The sequence below is a fragment of the Acartia tonsa genome, chromosome 6 (assembly GCF_053477335.1).
Source record: "Acartia tonsa isolate MP-2025a chromosome 6, ASM5347733v1, whole genome shotgun sequence".
Lineage (NCBI taxonomy): Eukaryota > Metazoa > Arthropoda > Copepoda > Calanoida > Acartiidae > Acartia > Acartia tonsa.
In genome coordinates this window covers 25,231,563-25,250,768 of record NC_137265.1, presented here as the reverse complement: position 1 = coordinate 25,250,768, position 19,206 = coordinate 25,231,563, and the positions used below count along the sequence as shown (strand labels likewise).

The 19,206-nt window shown below is 32.9% G+C and overlaps 2 protein-coding genes across 3 annotated transcripts; both read left to right on the top strand.

Annotated features, from left to right (window-relative positions):
* The first annotated feature begins 683 nt into the window (after positions 1–683).
* Positions 684–10,583, top strand: LOC145323319 (innexin inx2-like). Of its 2 annotated transcripts, XM_080165749.1 has the most exons (19): positions 684–721; positions 989–1,046; positions 1,379–1,409; positions 1,897–1,989; positions 2,970–3,048; positions 3,289–3,373; positions 3,652–3,724; positions 4,301–4,365; positions 4,742–4,812; positions 5,559–5,649; positions 5,993–6,067; positions 6,390–6,442; positions 7,246–7,277; positions 7,614–7,666; positions 8,018–8,088; positions 8,500–8,558; positions 8,999–9,056; positions 9,756–9,861; positions 10,318–10,583. In XM_080165749.1, exons 1-19 carry the CDS (start codon positions 705–707, stop codon positions 10,381–10,383), a joined length of 1,236 nt encoding a protein of 411 aa, XP_080021875.1. In that variant the 5' UTR covers positions 684–704; the 3' UTR covers positions 10,384–10,583. The 2 variants fall into 2 exon arrangements, with proteins under 2 accessions (XP_080021875.1, XP_080021873.1); XM_080165747.1 differs by lacking the exon at positions 7,246–7,277 and having other exon boundaries at positions 7,582–7,666.
* Positions 10,584–16,462: 5,879 nt separating this feature from the next.
* On the top strand, positions 16,463–18,506 carry LOC145322216 (uncharacterized). The gene is made up of 3 exons (XM_080164072.1): positions 16,463–17,370; positions 17,725–17,912; positions 18,360–18,506. Exons 1-3 carry the CDS (start codon positions 17,299–17,301, stop codon positions 18,418–18,420), a joined length of 321 nt encoding a protein of 106 aa, XP_080020198.1. The 5' UTR covers positions 16,463–17,298; the 3' UTR covers positions 18,421–18,506.
* Positions 18,507–19,206: the final 700 nt, after the last annotated feature.

Genomic DNA, 19,206 nt, shown 5'->3' with positions numbered 1-19,206 from the left:
CATGTTGGCTTTCTAATACCAGTTCAATAATTTACGGATATTATGCGGCTAGGAGCCATTAAAAGTGTAAAACAAACCTCTCTTTGTGTTCCTCTAATGATCCTTAAGTTAGTCAGGGATCTAAAGGGATAAGACAATGACCGATAAATTGATGTACATCCCAATAATTATACACAAAAATAACCTTTCTGTAGTGTATAATTAGTGGTTAAAACGTTTAAAACTTAATAAACCAACCAATCAAAATTAACAGATGTCCCCAAATTTGACAACTCAACGAATAAGAAAAGATATTATAAAACTTTGGGGACTATTCTAATTAACAGCCGTTTGTCCCCTCTTTCTCGTTTAAAGTTCGTACACTGCAATCTAATTCTATCAAAATATATTTGATAAGGACAGGAAGCAACTTTTAAAATTCATATACAATCAAAAATATAAATTAGTAAAGTATAAAATTATGTTATCACTTATATTATATTTAGCATTAAATTTTCGTCAAGATGATTATAATAGTGATACTTTATGATTGACGTATTGCCCATCTAAAGGTTTTAGCACAATTTATTATGATTTTTTTAGATCTGGTTTAATCATAGATTCAAGATTGTTTTACCTTTGTTGCGCTTTGTTCCTTTTATAGTTGCGTTACTAATGTATTTGAATGTTCTTTTTAAAGTAAATATAAAATTTCAGATTTTAAAATGTATGATTTAATAAGGTAGGGTGAATTTTAACGTTGATTAAATTTTGTAATATATAAAGTTCATTTTAGTAATAATCTATTTCATGTTTATATTTAGCAGGTTTTTTTATTTTTCACAAATTTAACCAAATCTTTGGTGTTTTTGGTCTGATTTTCAATTTTTTTTGTGGTGTCAAAATAAAATTTCACCTCGTTCTGTAAATGATTTTCAAAATTTTTTTGAATAATAATATTAAAATTAAATTTACATTGTATATATCAATTTTACCTTTCTATTTCTAGTAAGGCAGCTGATCTTCTGACTGGTGATGCAGTGAAGACAGATAACTTTATGCTTAGGAATCAGTTTTTTACGCAAAAATAAAGCTCTAATGCCTATTAAAATAGCGTTATACAATACAAATGACAAATGATAGGTAAATTAACAGACTTAATTAGCAATGCCAGGACATTTTAATTGACAAATGGTTGGCCAGTACATCACTTTTATAGGCGATCTAAAAAGCTTCCAAAAATGAATGCCTGTCTTTTCTCTACGCTCTTCATATTTGTCGTACAGTACATAGCAAAGCTATAGTTTTATGACTTTTGCAAATCAAGTTTTACAATATTTCTGTACTTTATATTTAAAATCACAAATAGATTGAAAAAAATGATTTTGTCTGAAACAGGCTGCACTACATGGCTAGTGTCACAATTTTCGGCAAGTCCTTATTTAAAAATATTTAATAATTAAAGGATATATATTTTAAGCAGTTTGTTACAGGGCTCGACAGTCGCGCATCAGCTGCATGTAAGCCACAGTTAAATCACCCATTTACAATTTTAAAAATCAGCTGGAAGTCCAAATATTGCAATCATCCAAAACGGGTTCTTAATTCAAAGCTTAGTCGCGGCTGCCGAGCTCTGGTTTGTACCTTCATTATAACAGTTTTCTAAATTTAATTTAGTTTTTAAGTGTAATTAATATTTCAGCAACGCTTCGAAACCGATTAATATCCGCTGGATTAGAACCATACTGAAAATATATGCATAGCATCGTATTATGTCCAGTTTTCAACGAATAAAAAAAATACTTTATCATAAGATTAATGCCCTTCGGCATCTCGGGTTTTAATCTTAGTTATAACTGTACATTTTATATCCGCGGAAAACTGTTCATTATACGATGCGATAAATAACTATTGTAGTTGGGTACAGTATGATTATAACAGTGAGCACCTATGCAGGAGATCCTATTGACTGTATTACCAGCAAAGGGACGCAAGGAGCGCCACCTGGAAGTAAATATAAACTATATTTTTTATTATTATATTGACTGTATTACCAGCAGAGGCACACAAGGAGCCCCACCATGAGGTTAATTAAACTATATTATTTATATTATATTAGCGGTTTCGCCCCTAGCCGCTAGGGGCTTCGGCCCAAAATGTGATGGGAAGTTCAAACCTAACCCATATTTTTTTTTGTGTGTGTTATAATCTGCGTAATATTTATTACCTATAAGTGCGACAGCTTTTACTACGTAATATTTATTTAATACCTATATGTCCGACAATTTTTTGTTACAGAGAAACGTCAATTTTTAACAACTACAAAATGGCTCAAAAAAATTAGTTTAATAATTCTTTTTTTTTGGGGGGGGGGGGGTTAATAAAAATTTTTTTGTTGGGGCTTCGCCCTAAGGTGTGGTTTGGGTTTTCCCATCCCCCTTACTTGTTTTTTCTTTGAAATAAAATTTTAAAAAATTGGGGGGGGTGTTCTTTTTTTGGGGGGGGGATTGGGGGTGCAAATTTCCCCCCCCCCAAATTTTTACCCCGGGGGTAAAATTTGCTTGGGGGGGGGGGGTAATTACCCCCCCTGAAATCTGTTGGCAGGGGTAAATTTAGTTTCCCCCCCCCAAAATTTACCCCCGGGGTAAAATTTTTGGGGGGGGTAATTTAAATTTTATGAAATATATAGTATAAAAATGCGCGCAAAGCGCGCAAAAATTTTTTTTATTAGAGATTTTTTATTTTGGAAGGGTATTTACCCCCCCAAAATTGTTTGGGGGGGGTAAATACCCCCTCCTAAATGGTTAAGGGTGCCTACGGCACCCCCAGGGTAGGTGTAAATTATGAAGGGGGGGGGGGGAAATGAAAAAAAATTTTTTGGGGGGGTAATCGCCCCATTACCCCCTCCCCCCTTGGACGCCTATGGTGTGATTTTAGAAAGGTATCCTGGATCCTGAATAACTGGTAACTATTTTACTTTTTATTTTAAGATTTTCTTGATACCTACTGTTACATCCATGGAACTTCAACTCTTGATTGGTATGTGGATATAAATGCGGGTTCTCACAGGTATGAAATTAGATATAACTGTCTTTTGACAATTCCTGCGGGTCAAAAGTTACTGAGCAAGAATATTATTTTACTTTTGGAAAGTTCTAAAAGTACTAAACAGTACAGAATATTGGTGTCCCAGATAATTCTAGGTTTCAAGTTTAATCTTCCAGGTTTTGTGAAAACAATTCAATCAATGGAACCTTTTGACAGCATCCATAAGAACTAGAAACGCAGTTACTCTATGTAATAATTAAGGAATATAAAGCAGAATTGTGAAGGAGACGAGTGTGACAGGAAACATTATTATTATCAGTGGGTCTCTGTTGTTTGTTTGCTTCAGGTAAAAAAAATCTGGATCTACTATTTACTCTATGACTGTAGTTCACGGTAAAATGTTGTTGTAATCAAACCTTTCATTAAAAAAACTAAGATCTTTATATGCTGCATAATCAAATGCAATACTAATAAAAGTATTATTTAAAAAGTCTGACGTCAAAACTGAGAGGGAAAAGGGGAAATAATTTAATTGGTTTGTATTGAAAACACAACCTAATATTTAACATTATTGATTGTGATACAAAGCACTATTAAAGTTTCAAAACCTTTAATTTCACAAAGGCTGCCCTGTTCTACCTGCCTCACTACCTGTGGATGGGATGGGAGGGTGGCATGATGGAGAGGATGATAGGAATGGTGTTCAACCATGTCTAAAATATGTCATAATTGCCTAGAGGGGTGAGGAAAAAAGTGGTTTATCGTATTCATTTGAATCCGGTGGATAGGAACCAGTTCTCATCCATACAAAAAAAAAACTATGTCTAGCATCGTATTATATCCAGCTTTCTACGAATATAGAAATGTACAATAATAAGATTAAAGCCAGTTTTTTTAGCCGGTGCCTTCGGCACCCCGGGGCTAAAAAACTAGTTTTAATCTCATAATTATACAATCTATATCCGCGGAAAGCCGTTTATAATACGATGCAAGAAATAACTATTATCTTTTGAAAACCCACTAATCTTTCCCTCATTTTGCAAGCAGAACTCCATATAACTATATATTATCATAGTGCATATTTATAATCGATAAATCCATTAAGTAACAAAGTGCATATATACATAAAACACATATAGCAGCTCATAATTATTTTAATGATGACATAGTAATTTAGGAAATAAAGTGTTTTCTTTTTACAGCAAAGGTATTCATTAATTTAAAAATGTCTGTATATCCATCAAATATTACGATTGAACACCCTTGAAAGGAACCCTGGCCACTGAACCTAAATATTATATTGATGCGGACCAACAGAACGCCAGAAGTATCTACGTTGTGAGTTTTTTAAAGCATAATGATTGAACATTATAAAAGGAAGGTTTCAGAATATAAAGCAATATTTTAAGGACTAATAGAACATTTTTGCATACAGAAGTTTTCAATGTATTCACCCCCCTGACAAACCCTGTGCACGCAACTGGTTACTACATATCATTGCATTGAAAGAAATAGAATCATACAATTTCTTTTCTTGTTGCAATACTCTTTGGCATGCCTTGAGAGATAGAGAGAGAATGCGGAAAAGAAATAAAAAAAATAGAGAAGGAGAAAGACAATGAAGAGAATTTAGAACACACAGACAAACAGAAGAACAGATACAGTCACTTACATTTAGAGTTACTTAGCTACTGATGATTGTTTTCTTTGTTAGAATGAAAATTTTTCTGGTTTCTTCTCTCTAATACCTTCATCTGGATGCAAACGAACAAGAAATTTGTCCAGGTAGATAATTGTCTTTAATGCTATGCTTGATTTTTCAGTATAGCTGAGAACTGTTATTTATCGCGTCATATTATAGACAGCTTTCCGCGAATGTTGGAGTAACATATTATAAGTTAAAGCTAATTTTTTGCCCCGATAGGCCGAATTCCTGGTCTACCAAAACTATTACTAATTTATGTTTTTTATTATTCGAGGAAAATTGTCTTTAATACGATGCTATGCTTGATTTTTCAGTATGGCTGAGAACTGGTTCTAATCCTGCGGATATTATTCGGCTTCGAATCCATACTGGAATAGTTATTTATCACGTCGTTTTATAGACAGCTTTTTTTGTGAATATTAGAATAACATATTATAAGGTTAAAGCCAGTTTTTTTCGCCCAGAGGGGCCGAAGGCCTGGTCTACCAAAACTATTACTAATTTATATTTTATATTATTTGAGAAAATTGTCTGTAATACGATGTTTGCTTGATTCTTCAGTATGGCTGAGAACCGGTTCTTATCCAGCGGATATTAATCGGCTTTAAACCCATGCTAGAAAATATTTTTATTCTATTTCATAATAAACATTGAATATGTACTAAGTTCAGCGTGGGGTCATTAAATGTCATTGATTTACACTACCTCCAGCTCCACTCCATATTTCATTTAGTGAAACTTATCTTTGATATGAGTTGTAGCCCTTAATGTATTAATTTTAAAATTTATACATACCTAAAATAATTCAAGATGTTCCTTATTTAAGAATAATTTTGAACACATTTGGGGAGAATCGTCTTTATGTTTTCAAATTCTACTTCTTGGAGTTTCTGTCTGCTGCCATTGCGTTCGTTCAGGTAAAGAAAATCCATAGCTCAGGCCATTGCTGTGTGCTCTATCCTTGAGGATTTATCCCTACGTAACTCACCTATCCTTTACTTAACCTAACCTAGGCCACCCTTCCCAACCGCGGCCAATTTCAGCTACCCTTGAACAAAGTTACAATCAGCTGCAACCATAGAAATTGAGTCTATCCACCTTTAGCTGCATAATGCAACAGTCTCACTATTTCACGTGGAATACCCTTCCTTGACGAAAAAAAAACAACAAAAATAAATAATGGATAGGTGGTTGGGTAAGGGGGGTGCTTGACACATCAGGGGAAATGCTGACTATTCATGAAAAAGTATCCTTGTTTAGTTTTTTCTGACCGATATGTTTCTTGGCGGTTCTTACACTAAAAATGGAGCTTCTCTGCCATTTGATCTTGTACAGGTAAAAATTGTTGTTGTTTTTTGTTTTTTTAAAGGTTGGTGCTAAACAGAGAAGGGGTACTTTGTAGCTAACCTATACAAAAATGCAGAGATCTTAAATCAAGGATAAAATTTACATAAATTTAAATTCAAATTCAAAATTCATTGATAGGATTATTGAGAAGAATAATTAATGTAAACCCAAATTATAATAAACAAAAATGACTACTTCTGTAGATTAAAATGATTTTAGGAAAAGTTTACTTTATGTAAGAAAATATGTGATTGTTTCTGTCTACAGCTAAGTTGACAAAAATGTTATTAGGTTTATCTATATTTTTAAGGTTGAAAGCAATAGAACCGACAGATTAGAGTGGTCACTACCTATCATTTCTGGGTAAGTTGTCAAATTTGTCAAAAGCGAAGATACCCTCTAATTATCTTTGTCTAATTAACTTTGTCTGTCTGTATTTCAGTCCGCAACAGGGAAGTGATTTTCTCGGCACCTATTTAAGATAGAATGCTAATTTTATTACCTATGAACATATATTATACAACTATAAACAAAATACACGTTTCGTGATTTTCAATAAGTCATTCTTCTCTCTCTTTTTTTTATGGCAACTGTGTAACTGCTCTATAACTTAGTTTGTCCATCTAAAATTGTGTTTTTGCTTCACTACTTAAAAAAATAATTGTCCTTGTTCTGTTGTACTTACACTCATTATGGCTCTGGGGGAGGAATTAAGTCCAAACTACAACATAATTGTCCTTGTTTAGTTGTACTTACACCAAGTTTGGCTCTGGGGGAGGAATTAAATCAGTCCAGTCAGTCCAAACAACAACATAATTGTCCATGTTTAGTTGTACTTACACCCAGTATGGCTCTGGGGGAGGAATTAAATCAGTCCAGTAAGTCAAAACTAAAACATAATTGTCAATGTTTAGTTGTACTTACACTCAGTACGGCTCTGGGGGAGGAATTAAATTAGTTCAGTAAGTCCAAACTAAAACATAATTGTCAATGTTTAGTTGTACTTACACCCAGTATGGCTCTGGGGGAGGAATTAAATCAGTTCAGTAAGTCCAAACTACAACATAATTGTCAATGTTTAGTTGTACTTACACCCAGTATGGCTCTGGGGGAGGAATTAAATCAGTCCAGTAAGTCCAAACAACAACATAATTGTCAATGTTTAGTTGTACTTACACCCAGTATGGCTCTGGGGGAGGTATTAAATCAGTCCAGTAAGTCCAAACAACAACATAATTGTCAATGTTTAGTTGTACTTACACCCAGTATGGCTCTGGGGGAGGAATTAAATCAGTCCAGTAAGTCCAAACAACAACATAATTGTCAATGTTTAGTTGTACTTACACCCAGTATGGCTCTGGGGGAGGTATTAAATCAGTCCAGTAAGTCCAAACTACAACATAATTGTCCTTGTTTAGTTGTACTTACACTCAGTACGGCTCTGGGGGAGGAATTAAATCAGTCCAGTAAGTCTAAACTACAACATAATTGTCCATGTTTAGTTGTACTTACACTCAGTATGGCTCTGGGGGAGGAATCAAATCAGTGCAGTCTGTTTGTGTTCTACCAAACAATGTTGTTCACCAGGTAACTTTAGTGGCATTTAGGCAAAGCTTAATAAGAATACATTAATTGTGTGAAGTTTTTAAACTACCAAGCAATTTAAATACTGTATTTAAGTTAATCATCTAACCAACTTTATATGCTTTGAAGCAAAGTTGGAAAATCAGTTTAATAAAAGCTACTCTACAACCTTTTTTTTGGTCTGTCCGTCTGTTTGGCTTAGGAGAAATGTAGTTTTCTCGGATTCCTCTCAATCTCAAGTGTTTTTAATTATCAGTGCTTCGTTACTTATGGATGCTGTCATCCTTGTTAAAGTAGACGCAACGGAAAGTGGCAATCCTCTTGACCTAACTGACAATTTATCCGTTTATTTAGAAGTTCTACACTTTCCTGTACTTCTGGCTGTTGTTTGTAATGATTTACTCGACTGCCCACTGCGTCTTTAGGTATTCAATCACGCCACCCATTTAAGAATCATGCTTTCAACAAAGTTGAATAATGGAGTTACAAAGATGTAACCCGATCTAGCTTTGACCCCTAAATGCAACCACATTTACACGTTTTTTTTTATCTTAAAAAGAACAATGCCATAATCTTCAATTTTAACAAAGAATTTTTCACAGCATTTAAACAATAAATATTCTTCTGATTTACATTTTTTGGTGTTTTCCTTAAAAATAACATGAAAAACTACCTTCTCGACATTTTAAATTAATGAATGAAAAAAAAATAGATAATTCCAGCTTCCAATAAGTATGCAACATTTTTTCGAGACTTACTAGGAATTGTATCATGATACTAAAGCCTTTTAAAATCCATTAGCTCATTTCTTTCGTATGTGATTGAACTATCTTCAGACTTGCTATCATTGTGAATCCAATCTTCAGAGGAAATATTGCTTCTAGATATTGGGGAGGTATGTTGCTCAGTTTCTACTATACAATACAGTTTACCGATCCTTTTAAGTCTATCCTATTTAATATTAAGTATATGATGTTTTCATCTTCGAACCTTTCTATAAAGTTCTAGAATTTAATCAATTATATTTAAAATAGAACTATGTATAACCTCCTTTCTTTGCTTTTTTATGGAGATAAACTTGCCTCACTTTGCCTTTAAATTCTCCCCCTTTTTTGTTATTTTTTTTTATTTATGCATTACATAATCCTAACCATGCGGGGCTATCCTTATACAACCTAAAATAACAAGCCTATAGTAGTAATTGGAACAAAAAATATTCCTCACTTATTTTTTTTAAAAAAAGAGGAGGGGAATGTTTTTGTGCTCGACTAGCCATTTTGAGAGAAACCGCCGGTCATGGCCTTCAGAGGCGGATTAAAAGTTTCTTTAATTTAGAGACAGATATCAAGGAAAGCACCGACCATATCATTCGACACATCTACTCAAATATCAGGTTTAAAGAACCATAATGTAAACTTTTAAATACAGAAGCTCTTTATGGTGCCTATAAAAATTTATCTCAAATAATACAAACCAATGATAGGCCAATGGCAGGCCAGTATACATTTTAATTGAACAAATGGTACGATAGGCAAGTATGACGTAACTTTTATAGGCACCATAAAAAGCTTCTCAAAGACAACGCATTTTCTGAAAAGCTTTGCTTCCTATACTTTGTTTGTAGGGTTTCACTAAATGTTATCTTTGCGAACATTAATAATATTACTTTAGAATATGAACAAAAATGAACACAGTAATAGTGTCTGACTGATTATGACGTAACAAAAAAAATTAGCCAATGAGAGGCCACTATAAATTTTACTATTGGTCAATAGCGGCCTCTCATTGGCTAATTTTTTTTTGTTACGTCATAATCAGTCAGACACTATTACTGTGTTCAACAAAAATGGTTTACCCAAGGGTACAAAAAGTAAACACGAAGGTCTTTTAATCAGAGCTTTTTTTGAAAAAGGGGGTGGGTGACTGGATATAAAATATTGAGGTTATTTTTTTGTTAGGGGGAGGGTCAAAATTTTTTTTTTATTTCAATGGGGGGGGGTCATTATTCTTCAATTACACCCCATTAACCGTCCTTGTTAAACTTCCCTGAAAATTGTTAAAAGAAACAATTTTAATTATCTGTTTATTACAGCTTCTCTGATTGGCAAATGATTTCCTTTGTCCATTCCAACCTGGCAGAATACAACTTTGTCCTGTTTCTGGAGGATTTGTCATTCGATTATTTTGAGAAAAACCAGGTATATTTTTATTATTGTAAAAAAAGGAAGTAGAATTTTTTAAAAAGATCTAACTTGAAAAAGTTGAGTAATTCATTTTTATTATTCAAGAAATCTCTATATAGTTTCTGGACAGTTTTAATAATTATGTTTTGTTTTTTGGGTCTTGGGTATTTCATTTTCAACACTTTAAAAGTAGCTAGTATTCGGTTAAGTTACAAGTATTTAAATGATTAGTTCTTAAATTTATATAATTTGAAATAGGGCTTTTTGTAAAGAAAGACACATTTTACTGTAAATCATATTTGACCCCAAAAGATTTGTAAGCACGATCTCTCATTCGTTGGCTTAAAACTCTTGATACTATACTTGATTGGGTAGTACAAAATATCAGTGTCCAAACTAAAAAATTGCATAATTTTTTTGTTGTTGCAAAAGTGTTAACTTAAATTGTTAATTTATTTAAATAATTTACAGGACGATCCCAAGTTCCAGAAAGATTTGTTGTCAAGACTAAACAAAGATGGAAAGAAGAATTTGTAATTAATGCACGCATGACAAAAAATATATTTAAATTCACAAAGTTTTTATATGGATTTATAATTATTATACACAAAAAGCACCTTACACCATGTAGTTTAAATTATACATGAATGTACTATTTACGATAAAAAGCTATTTTTATTAGTGCACAGATTTGAAGAAAAAAAATTGTTTTAAGATCAAATATATTAGTAGCAAAAATGCAATAAAATCTTTTCTCGTATTCATTTGAATCCGGTGGATAGGAACCGGTTCTCATGAATACGAAAAAACTATGTCTAGTTTCGTATTATATCCAGTTTTCTACGAATATAGAAATGTACAATCATAAGATTAAAACTAGTTTTTTTAGCTGGTGCCTTCGGCACCACGGGGCTAAAAAAACTAGTTTTAATCTTATAATTGTACATTCTATATCCGCGGAAAACCGTTTATAATACGATACGAGAAATAACTATTCTCATTCGAATCCGGTGGATAGGAACCGGTTCTCATCCATACGAAAAAACTATGTCTAGCATCGTATTATATCCAGCTTTCTACGAATATAGAAATGTACAATCATAAGATTAAAACCAGTTTTTTTAGCCGGTGCCTTCGGCACGGTGCACCTCGGGGCTAAAAAAAATATGGTTTATTGTAATAAAAAGCTAAATATTTCTTCCTTTCCTGACACAATTTATCAGAATCGGATACTCAAGTATATGGCTCCTTCCTTTCAATATGCTGGGTTGCTCCAAGTTGGTTCTTTCAATTTTGTCTTGATCCATTTCAAGACAGGTGTACCATGTAAAGTGATCATTTTTTGTACAATTTTCATAAATTAAAAGAAGTTCTTTTACGCGGTAGTAAATAACAATCTTAATCTGAAAGTTGAATACTCCCACTCTCTTTTTTCCCCTTACTTACTTATGTCCAAATTCCATCCGTACTTCCATTATAATAAGGTAAACTTTTATAAAAGTAAAATGATGACTGTGTGTTTGTGTGGGTGTATCCGATATTGTTCTCCTTTACAGTGATGCTTGTCATATGTCCAGGGAATGTTATCACCAACCTCATAAAAATTTTGAAAAACTAAAATTAAAACTGCAGGTTCGTCTTTGCGCTCCATCAGCCTCTAGGGACGTGGTCGCTAGTGGTAAAAAAGAAAATATATAAAGTAAGTACTTGTAATTGTATTAATGTTTTGTTGAGAAAGGGGTGGTTTGTTCTTTGATAAACAAAATGAGGATAATTCCAAATTTCTTGTTATCCGGTTATAAATCACTCAATTGGTTTAATTTTTTTCATGCTCACTGATTTTTTCGTCTTATCTAGGGATTTTTGATGACTACAAATTAGCTTCATAAATGAAAAATTTGATGATAGATTTAGAAACATCCTAGAAAGCGAAAAATTGATAGATAATAGCTTCCCATAGCTGTATTAGGAAAATTAATGAAATTATTTATAAATTGTTAGATTTCAAAGGTGTTTGTAAATGTATAAAAACAAGGATGACAACATCCATAAAAGCGAAGCTCTGAAACGGTAGGACAAACGGACATTAACACTTGTATAATGTCAGAACTGAATAATCAGAATGCGAATGTATAAGAGTCAAAGCAAAATTGTAAGTAAATTTGTTGAAAAACTGCTTGATACAGGATAATGATTATGGACATACTTACTTTTTTAGGACTTGGTTATAGAGTTGCTTCGCTTATAATATTGTACTTTGTTGTCCCAGGAATCAGTATACCAAAAATCAGACCAATCGGATAATTAGGTCACATACAGATTTGTTGATAAAAATGTAAAAAAAAATCAACATGTTTAAAATAGACGTACGGACATTCTGGTAATGATTATAGAGTTGCTACACTCTCTAACTCGTACCTAACTATTACAGGAATCACCATGCAAAATTTGAAATTTATAGGACAATTCTAACATGCCTAAATTAACGAAAAAAGCTATTTAAAAAAGTAAAAAAAATCAACATGTTTAAAATGGACGTACGGACATTTTAATAATGATTATAGAGTTGCTACGCTTTCTAAATCGTACCTAACTACTAAAGAAATCACCATGCAAAATTTGAAATCGATAGGACAATTCTAACATGTCTAAATTAACGAAAAAAGCTATCCGTGACGGACGGACGTACGGACGGACCGACCCTAATTATAGAAAAGCTTCGCTTTTAAAAACAACCGGATTATACGGGGTCTATGTGCCCCCCCCCCCCCCATGGACTTTAAGAATGGTATCTACTGCTCTTATGTCAGACTCATGACAAAGAGGAACAGTAAGAAGAATGTCATCAAAGCATTTATTTAGTGGTGGGAGGGGAGGGGGGGGGGGGAGTTTGAACAACCCTTCAATCAATCTTTTATCTCCCCCCCCCCCCATCTTGGACGTCCCTGTTTTCGCGGACAATATTGAACAAACAATTCGTTAGTAAATGAAATTAAATTATGGACATATGGACTGACGGATAAGCCATAATTATAGTACGCGTTACTTTTATTTGTTAAAGAAACGAGCTTGATGTTGAAAAGATGATTGTGCAGTATTTTTTATTACTAAAAAATAATTGATCTTCTGTAATTACTGAGCAGAATTAATGAATCTTGATTGGGGGATTCAAAATAACAATTTCGTCTAATAGAAGTTTTAAAATAAAGCTTTCTTATTTGTTAGCTTAACAACTTTGGGCACTTTAATTGAAATTTGATGGGTTCGTTTGTTAAGCAGAGTGGCCAAACGTTTCAACCACATATTGTAATCTAAGGAAGGGGAAATTTTGTGTATGGTTATTGGGACTGTACATTAATTTATTTTCCATTGTCTTATCCTTTTAGATCCCTGGTTGAATGTCTATTGGGTATTTCTTTGCTATTCTCTAATAAAATGTCTTTTTTGTAGCACCAAATTAATTTCTTTAAAACTAGAAAAACCACAACCGAACAAGGATGTCCAAAGAAACTATTTATATCACAAAGTGTAAAACCAGAAATTTATCAAAATGTCAAGTCTTCTTAAAAGTAGAGAAATTGTTACTTAAACCAACTTATTCGTAATTTAACAAAGATGATAACATCCATATAAGCGAAGCTTTGAAATCAGTATGTATAAAAAATTTATATAAACCTTTTGAAAAATACAGGATAGAGATGCTTCGCTTAATATATTGTACCTTGTTGTCCTAGGTGTCATTGATCTAAGATTAGATGAACAGGATGAAAATATTATACAAAAGTTGTTGTCAATCATCATCATCAGACGCATCTCTCTTTTTGACTGTGAAGGCCAGAGAATACGGACACCTTGTTCCTCCATGAATTTCTGCTGTCTTTGGCAAGTTTCTCAGCTTCTCCCCATGTTAATTTCAAATTAAAGAGGTCCTTTTCAGTGCTCCGCCTCCAGGTCATTTTTGGTTGTCCCCGATTACGTTTACCAGTGGTAGGGTTCCATTTTAAGCACTTTTTTGGAAACCTATTTTGTTCCATTCTGAGCACATGTCCTAGCCACCTTAGTCTTTTATATTTCACTTCTGCTTCAATACTATTGCACTTGGTCTTAGCATACAGCTCAAGGTTTGATATTTTGTTTGGCCAGAATATTTTGCAAATTCTTCTTAGGCAGCTATTGTGAAATGCATTAAGTTGATTTGTTTCAGTTGTCACAGTTCTCCAGCATTCCGCTCCATAGAGAAGAACTGATTTCACATTACTGTTGTAAAGTCTGATTTTTGTTTTCAGAGCAAGTTTCTTTGAATTCCAAACGTTGTGTAGACTGTTGAAAGCAACCCTAGCCTTATCAATCCTGGTTTTAATATCAGCTTTTGAGCCATTTTCACTGCTGATAACACTCCCCAGATAGGTGAATTTGTTGCTTTGTTTCAATTGTTCACCATTTATTGTTATAGTTTGATCAGGGTTTGTAGGTATATTCATAATTTCAGTCTTCTTGACATTAACAAAGAGCCCGACTTGTCCTGCATATTTGACTAGTCTATCTGTCTTAGCTTGTAGATGTTTAATTGTTTCTGAAATCAGTGCCAGGTCATCAGCAAAGTCCAGGTCTTCTAGGTGTCCTAGTATGCCCAGCTGGAGACCACGTTTTTTGTCCTCTGTGGTTTTCTTCATCACCCAGTCAATGACCTATATAAAAAGAATAGGTGATAAAATGCATCCCTGTCTAACTCCAGTGCTTATTTTAAAGAAATCAGATGTCTTATTGTTTCCAACTGAAACACAGGCTTGGAAGTTGTCATAAAATTTAGTTATCATAATTATCATCTTTCCTGGTATACCATAACTTCTTAGTATTTTCCAGAGTGTTTGTCTGTGTATGGAGTCAAAGGCCTTAGAGAAATCAACAAAATTTACGTGAAGTGGCTTGTTAAATTCAACACATTGTTCAATAACTGTCCTAAGGGTGAAAATTTGGTCAACACAGCCCCTTCCAGCACGGAATCCAGCTTGTTCTTCTCTCAGTTTATTGTCAATTTTCTCATCAATTCTGTTTAAAATAACTTTACATAGGACCTTGCTTGGGATAGAAAGCAGCATAATTCCTCTCCAATTATCACAATTGTTCAAATCTCCCTTCTTAGGTAGTTTTATGATTATACCTTTAGACCAGTCCGTTGGTATCTTTTCTTGCCTCCAAATTTTATCAAAAAGATCAGTTAGAGTCCTAGCAGAAAGATCTATGTCTGCCTTAAGCATTTCGGCAGTTATCAAGTCAGGTCCTGGTGCTTTGTCATTCTTTAGGCTATGTATAGCAGCTTTAACTTCTTGAATAGTTGGTGGTCTTATATCTATGTCTATTTCATGTCCTGGTTCTGGTTCAGCAGTAATTTCTGGTTCAGGTCTGTTCAACACTTCTTCAAAATGTGATTTCCACCTTTCAGCAATTTCTTTTTCTGTAGTGAGTAATTTACCATCTTTAGCCTTGATAGTTTCACCACTCTTTTTGCTATATTTGCCACTTAATTGCTTGGTTATGTTGTATACTGTTTTCATGTTACCAAAGTCAGCTGCTCTCTGGGCCTTTTCAGCCAGATTGTCAATGTTGTTGTCAAACATGTTAAAAATTAGCATGTTTAAAATGGATGTAGTTACTTTCTGGTAACAATTATAAAGTTGCTACACTTTCTCAACCCTACCTAACTGTTTCAGGAATCACCATACAAAGTATAAAATCGATATGACAGGTATAACAGGAACATCCAAGGGAATAGGGGTAAAAGTGTCTCGCCATCCCCATAAAAATTTTAATATAAAACTAAAAACTGTGAAATATAGTAGACATACATCTTTATAGAAAATATGTAAAATATCTTGTATCTTCATATTGCTGCGCTATTTAAGGATACAATTGATCTTGTTTCATCTAATTGTACTTGATATATGACTGTGAAGCGTATAAAAAAACCTTTAATTTGTGGGTGCCTCTCAGTTCCAAGAAATCTCTCAAACAATTAGGAGCACTTTATAATTATTTTCACTTAAGTTGGAAATTAAAGATCTTTTGAAAAATCAGCCAAAAATCGCGTTTGATTATATACAAATAATATTTAATATATTTTCTCGTATTCATTTGAATCCGGTGGATAGGAACCGGTTCTCATGAATACGAAAAAACTATGTCTAGCATCGTATTATATCCAGTTTTCTACGAATATAGAAATGTACAATCATAAGATTAATACCAGTTTTTTTAGCCGGTGCCTCCGGCACCTCGGGGCTAAAAAAAATAGTTTTAATCTTATAATTGTACATTCTATATCCGCGGAAAGCCGTTTATAATACGATACGAGAAATAACTATTCTCGTATTCATTAGAATCCGGTGGATAAGAACCGGTTCTCATCCATACGAAAAAACTATGTCTAGCATCGTATTATATCCAGTTTTCTACGAATATAGAAATGTACAATCATCAACGGAAAGCTGCCTATAATACGATGCGATAAATAACCATTAATCACAAAGAAACATATAAAATTATCTTTATATTATTAGAACTTATAGAAGTATAGATAGTTCTATGTCGAGGACAAGTTAATGCTAAAATTGCATTATTCTTACAAAAAAATTATCATTTGACATTTCGCATTTTAATAAAGGAACTAGATTTTTTTAATAGGCATTGTAAACACTTATTATTTTCACAAATGAATAAAACTCGCTTAAGTTTAGAGTCACCTACTTTAATCTCTCATTAATGTAATTTCTAGAAAATAACAAAAATATTTTAATTGTTTTGGTTGGTTGATTATGTAATACTTTTTTATAGGCATTGCGTCTTTTCAATTATGTATGTTTGGTAGGGTTTCAGTTTTGATTTGTGGTTTCTTACTATAAGTTGTCTTTAGTAGCAAAGATTATCAATAATTCTATATGTCCATCATATCTTTTTATACTTTTCTCATCTGCATTTTCAGATAGATGCTTTAAATTATTGTATAGATGCAATTTTCTTTATGACCAGACGTCTATTTCATTGTTGTGGATATGAAACACTGGATTTGAAATGAAAAAAATACACCTTTCTCGGCTACTGTTAAAGATAGATTTACTTTTTTGTGAAGATTCTCGCGACCAATATGTATCTACTATGTAACTCACTCTGTCCGTTCTTCTGTTTGTTTCATTAGTCATTCAAGTAATTGGTTTATTTGTGTAAGGTTTGCTACTTATGAATATTGCAATCTTTCTTAATTTAAAATTTCAACACATAGACAATAGCTGACCGTCTGACAGGTCGACTAACGGTTTGTTTTGGTCTTTACTTTAATTTTAAAATATCCGATCCCAATCATATTAATTGTAAAGGATATTATACACTATTCGACGGCAGTTTTTATCCATATTGAATTATTAAATTTTTACAGACAAAAAAAGAAAAAAGTTAAAAATGCGTGTTTCTGCGGTAATCATGCTGACAAGTATGCTTCTAGCTGTCAGTTTTGGGGCTCCAAAACCACAGGTTACATTTTAATATCCTTATAATAAAGTAACAGGATGTTTGCCTGTACCGAAGAATCTCGCTAACCGATCAACCGATCGGGTTCTCCTTAACAGGGTAGCTTTTCATAGTTCCCGGGAAGGTTTATAACTATTTTGGGGATGTGTTCATCCCCCCCCCCCTTAAAATAAATAGATGGTGATTGTACTTTTTTCTTTTTGACACTAAAACTAGTAGACATTATATAATGGTTACAAGTTAGATTTCTTAGTTTTATAGTATACCTTGAAAGTTTTTTTTCGACAGTAGAGTATATATACTTTTATGTAATTCTTAAATGGTCTGACGCGTTGTTTTCATTGATTTTTTTTGTAGAATACATTTTTTGGCATCCCTGCAATTGGTGGCCTCGACGCTGGAGTAGCTACAGCACTTGGTGTTGGAGGTCTGGCTGGTGCCGTCGTCGCAGGCGGTCTTCTGGGTAAAAAGGCGGCAGATGCAACCAACAACCTTCTGCGTGGCAATAGAAATAATAACCGCGGCTATAGATATAATTATCATAGGTGAGTAATTTTATTATTTTTTTAAAAGATACTAATCAGGAAGGAAGAGGACAATGGTCTGCTTATTACATAGTCCCAAAAGTATTTCAATAACGTTTTGTTATTTGTTGGCTTAACAACTTTGGGGATTTTATGGAAGTTTAGATTGGTTGGTTCATTGAGTTCAGTGCCCAGACGTTTCAACCACACATTGTAATCTACAGTAGGAGTAATTTTGTTTATCATCATTGGGGATATACATTTATTCATAGGCCATTGTCTTATCCCTTTGATCTCTGCATACAAATGATAAATATGTTAAGTTATTTCTTTAGTCTCTAAAAGGTTAAAATACTAAATGAGTAGAGAGGGAAAGATCTATCACGACTAATTTTTTACCTTATGAAATATTATGGAAATGATTTTATTTATCTAGAATATACATGTACATTTATTTATATATTTTAGGGGACGTAGATCTGCACAACCAATTGATTATGGCTATGAGGCTCCTGATTACTTATATTAAAATATAAAGCATGTCTACTCCAAAATGGACAAAGACAAAATTAAGTGAAACAAACACATATACTTCATCATAAAAAATTCTCATATTTTTAAAAACAATTGAGGAAATTTTGAGCCAAAACTACTCACAGCATAACCTGGCACACAGCTATTCTTATTTTTTATTTTTAAAAGTTTGCTTTTCTTCAAGAATATATCTATTTCGCTATTTTGTCAAATGCTTTGCTGAGATCACAAAAATCAGCATTGATAAAATCATAAGGAAACTTATTAAGAATATAATTAAAGAAAGTCTGAATAGCTATTTAAAAATGCGTCCCCTTTCACGATGATATCGCCACATTAATTGGTTTTACTTAACTTTGTCTTGATTCATTTTAAGGAAGAGGTGAAAAATTGTAATCAATCAAAACATTTAAATTTACCTATCATCACATAGGCATCACTATTGTGCAAAATACAAAAATTGAATTTATAATTACAAAGTACACATTTATTATGAATATAAATTGAATATTATTGTATTCCAATTAACTGTTATGGCATAAAATATTGGTTCTAAACAAGTTTTTTTTTTTAAATTTTAATCGTTTTTCTAATCTCTGCAATATTTATCCATTATTAAAGTAATTAAGAAGGTTTTTCAGATTTTCAAAAACAAATTGGGTTTGGTGCTATTCAACAGTTTATATTTACAAAAAAAGGTAAAATTCGGTTATTTCTTAACCAAAATATGCCCCTAACGCATGTTTTATTGGTTAATACATTTCTCTTTAAGAGGATATGA

Bases quoted from the DNA above. Each gene is read 5' to 3' on its own strand.
- LOC145323319 (XM_080165747.1), top strand. The intron at 1,410-1,896 runs GCAAGTCCTTAT...TAACTATTGTAG, and splicing joins GGCTAGTGTCACAATTTTCG to TTGGGTACAGTATGATTATA. The intron at 1,990-2,969 runs GTAAATATAAAC...TTTTATTTTAAG, and splicing joins GCAAGGAGCGCCACCTGGAA to ATTTTCTTGATACCTACTGT.
- LOC145322216 (XM_080164072.1), top strand. From the start codon at position 17,299: ATGCGTGTTTCTGCGGTAATCATGCTGACAAGTATGCTTCTAGCTGTC. The intron at 17,371-17,724 runs GTTACATTTTAA...TTTTTTTTGTAG, and splicing joins TTGGGGCTCCAAAACCACAG to AATACATTTTTTGGCATCCC. The intron at 17,913-18,359 runs GTGAGTAATTTT...TATATATTTTAG, and splicing joins TATAGATATAATTATCATAG to GGGACGTAGATCTGCACAAC.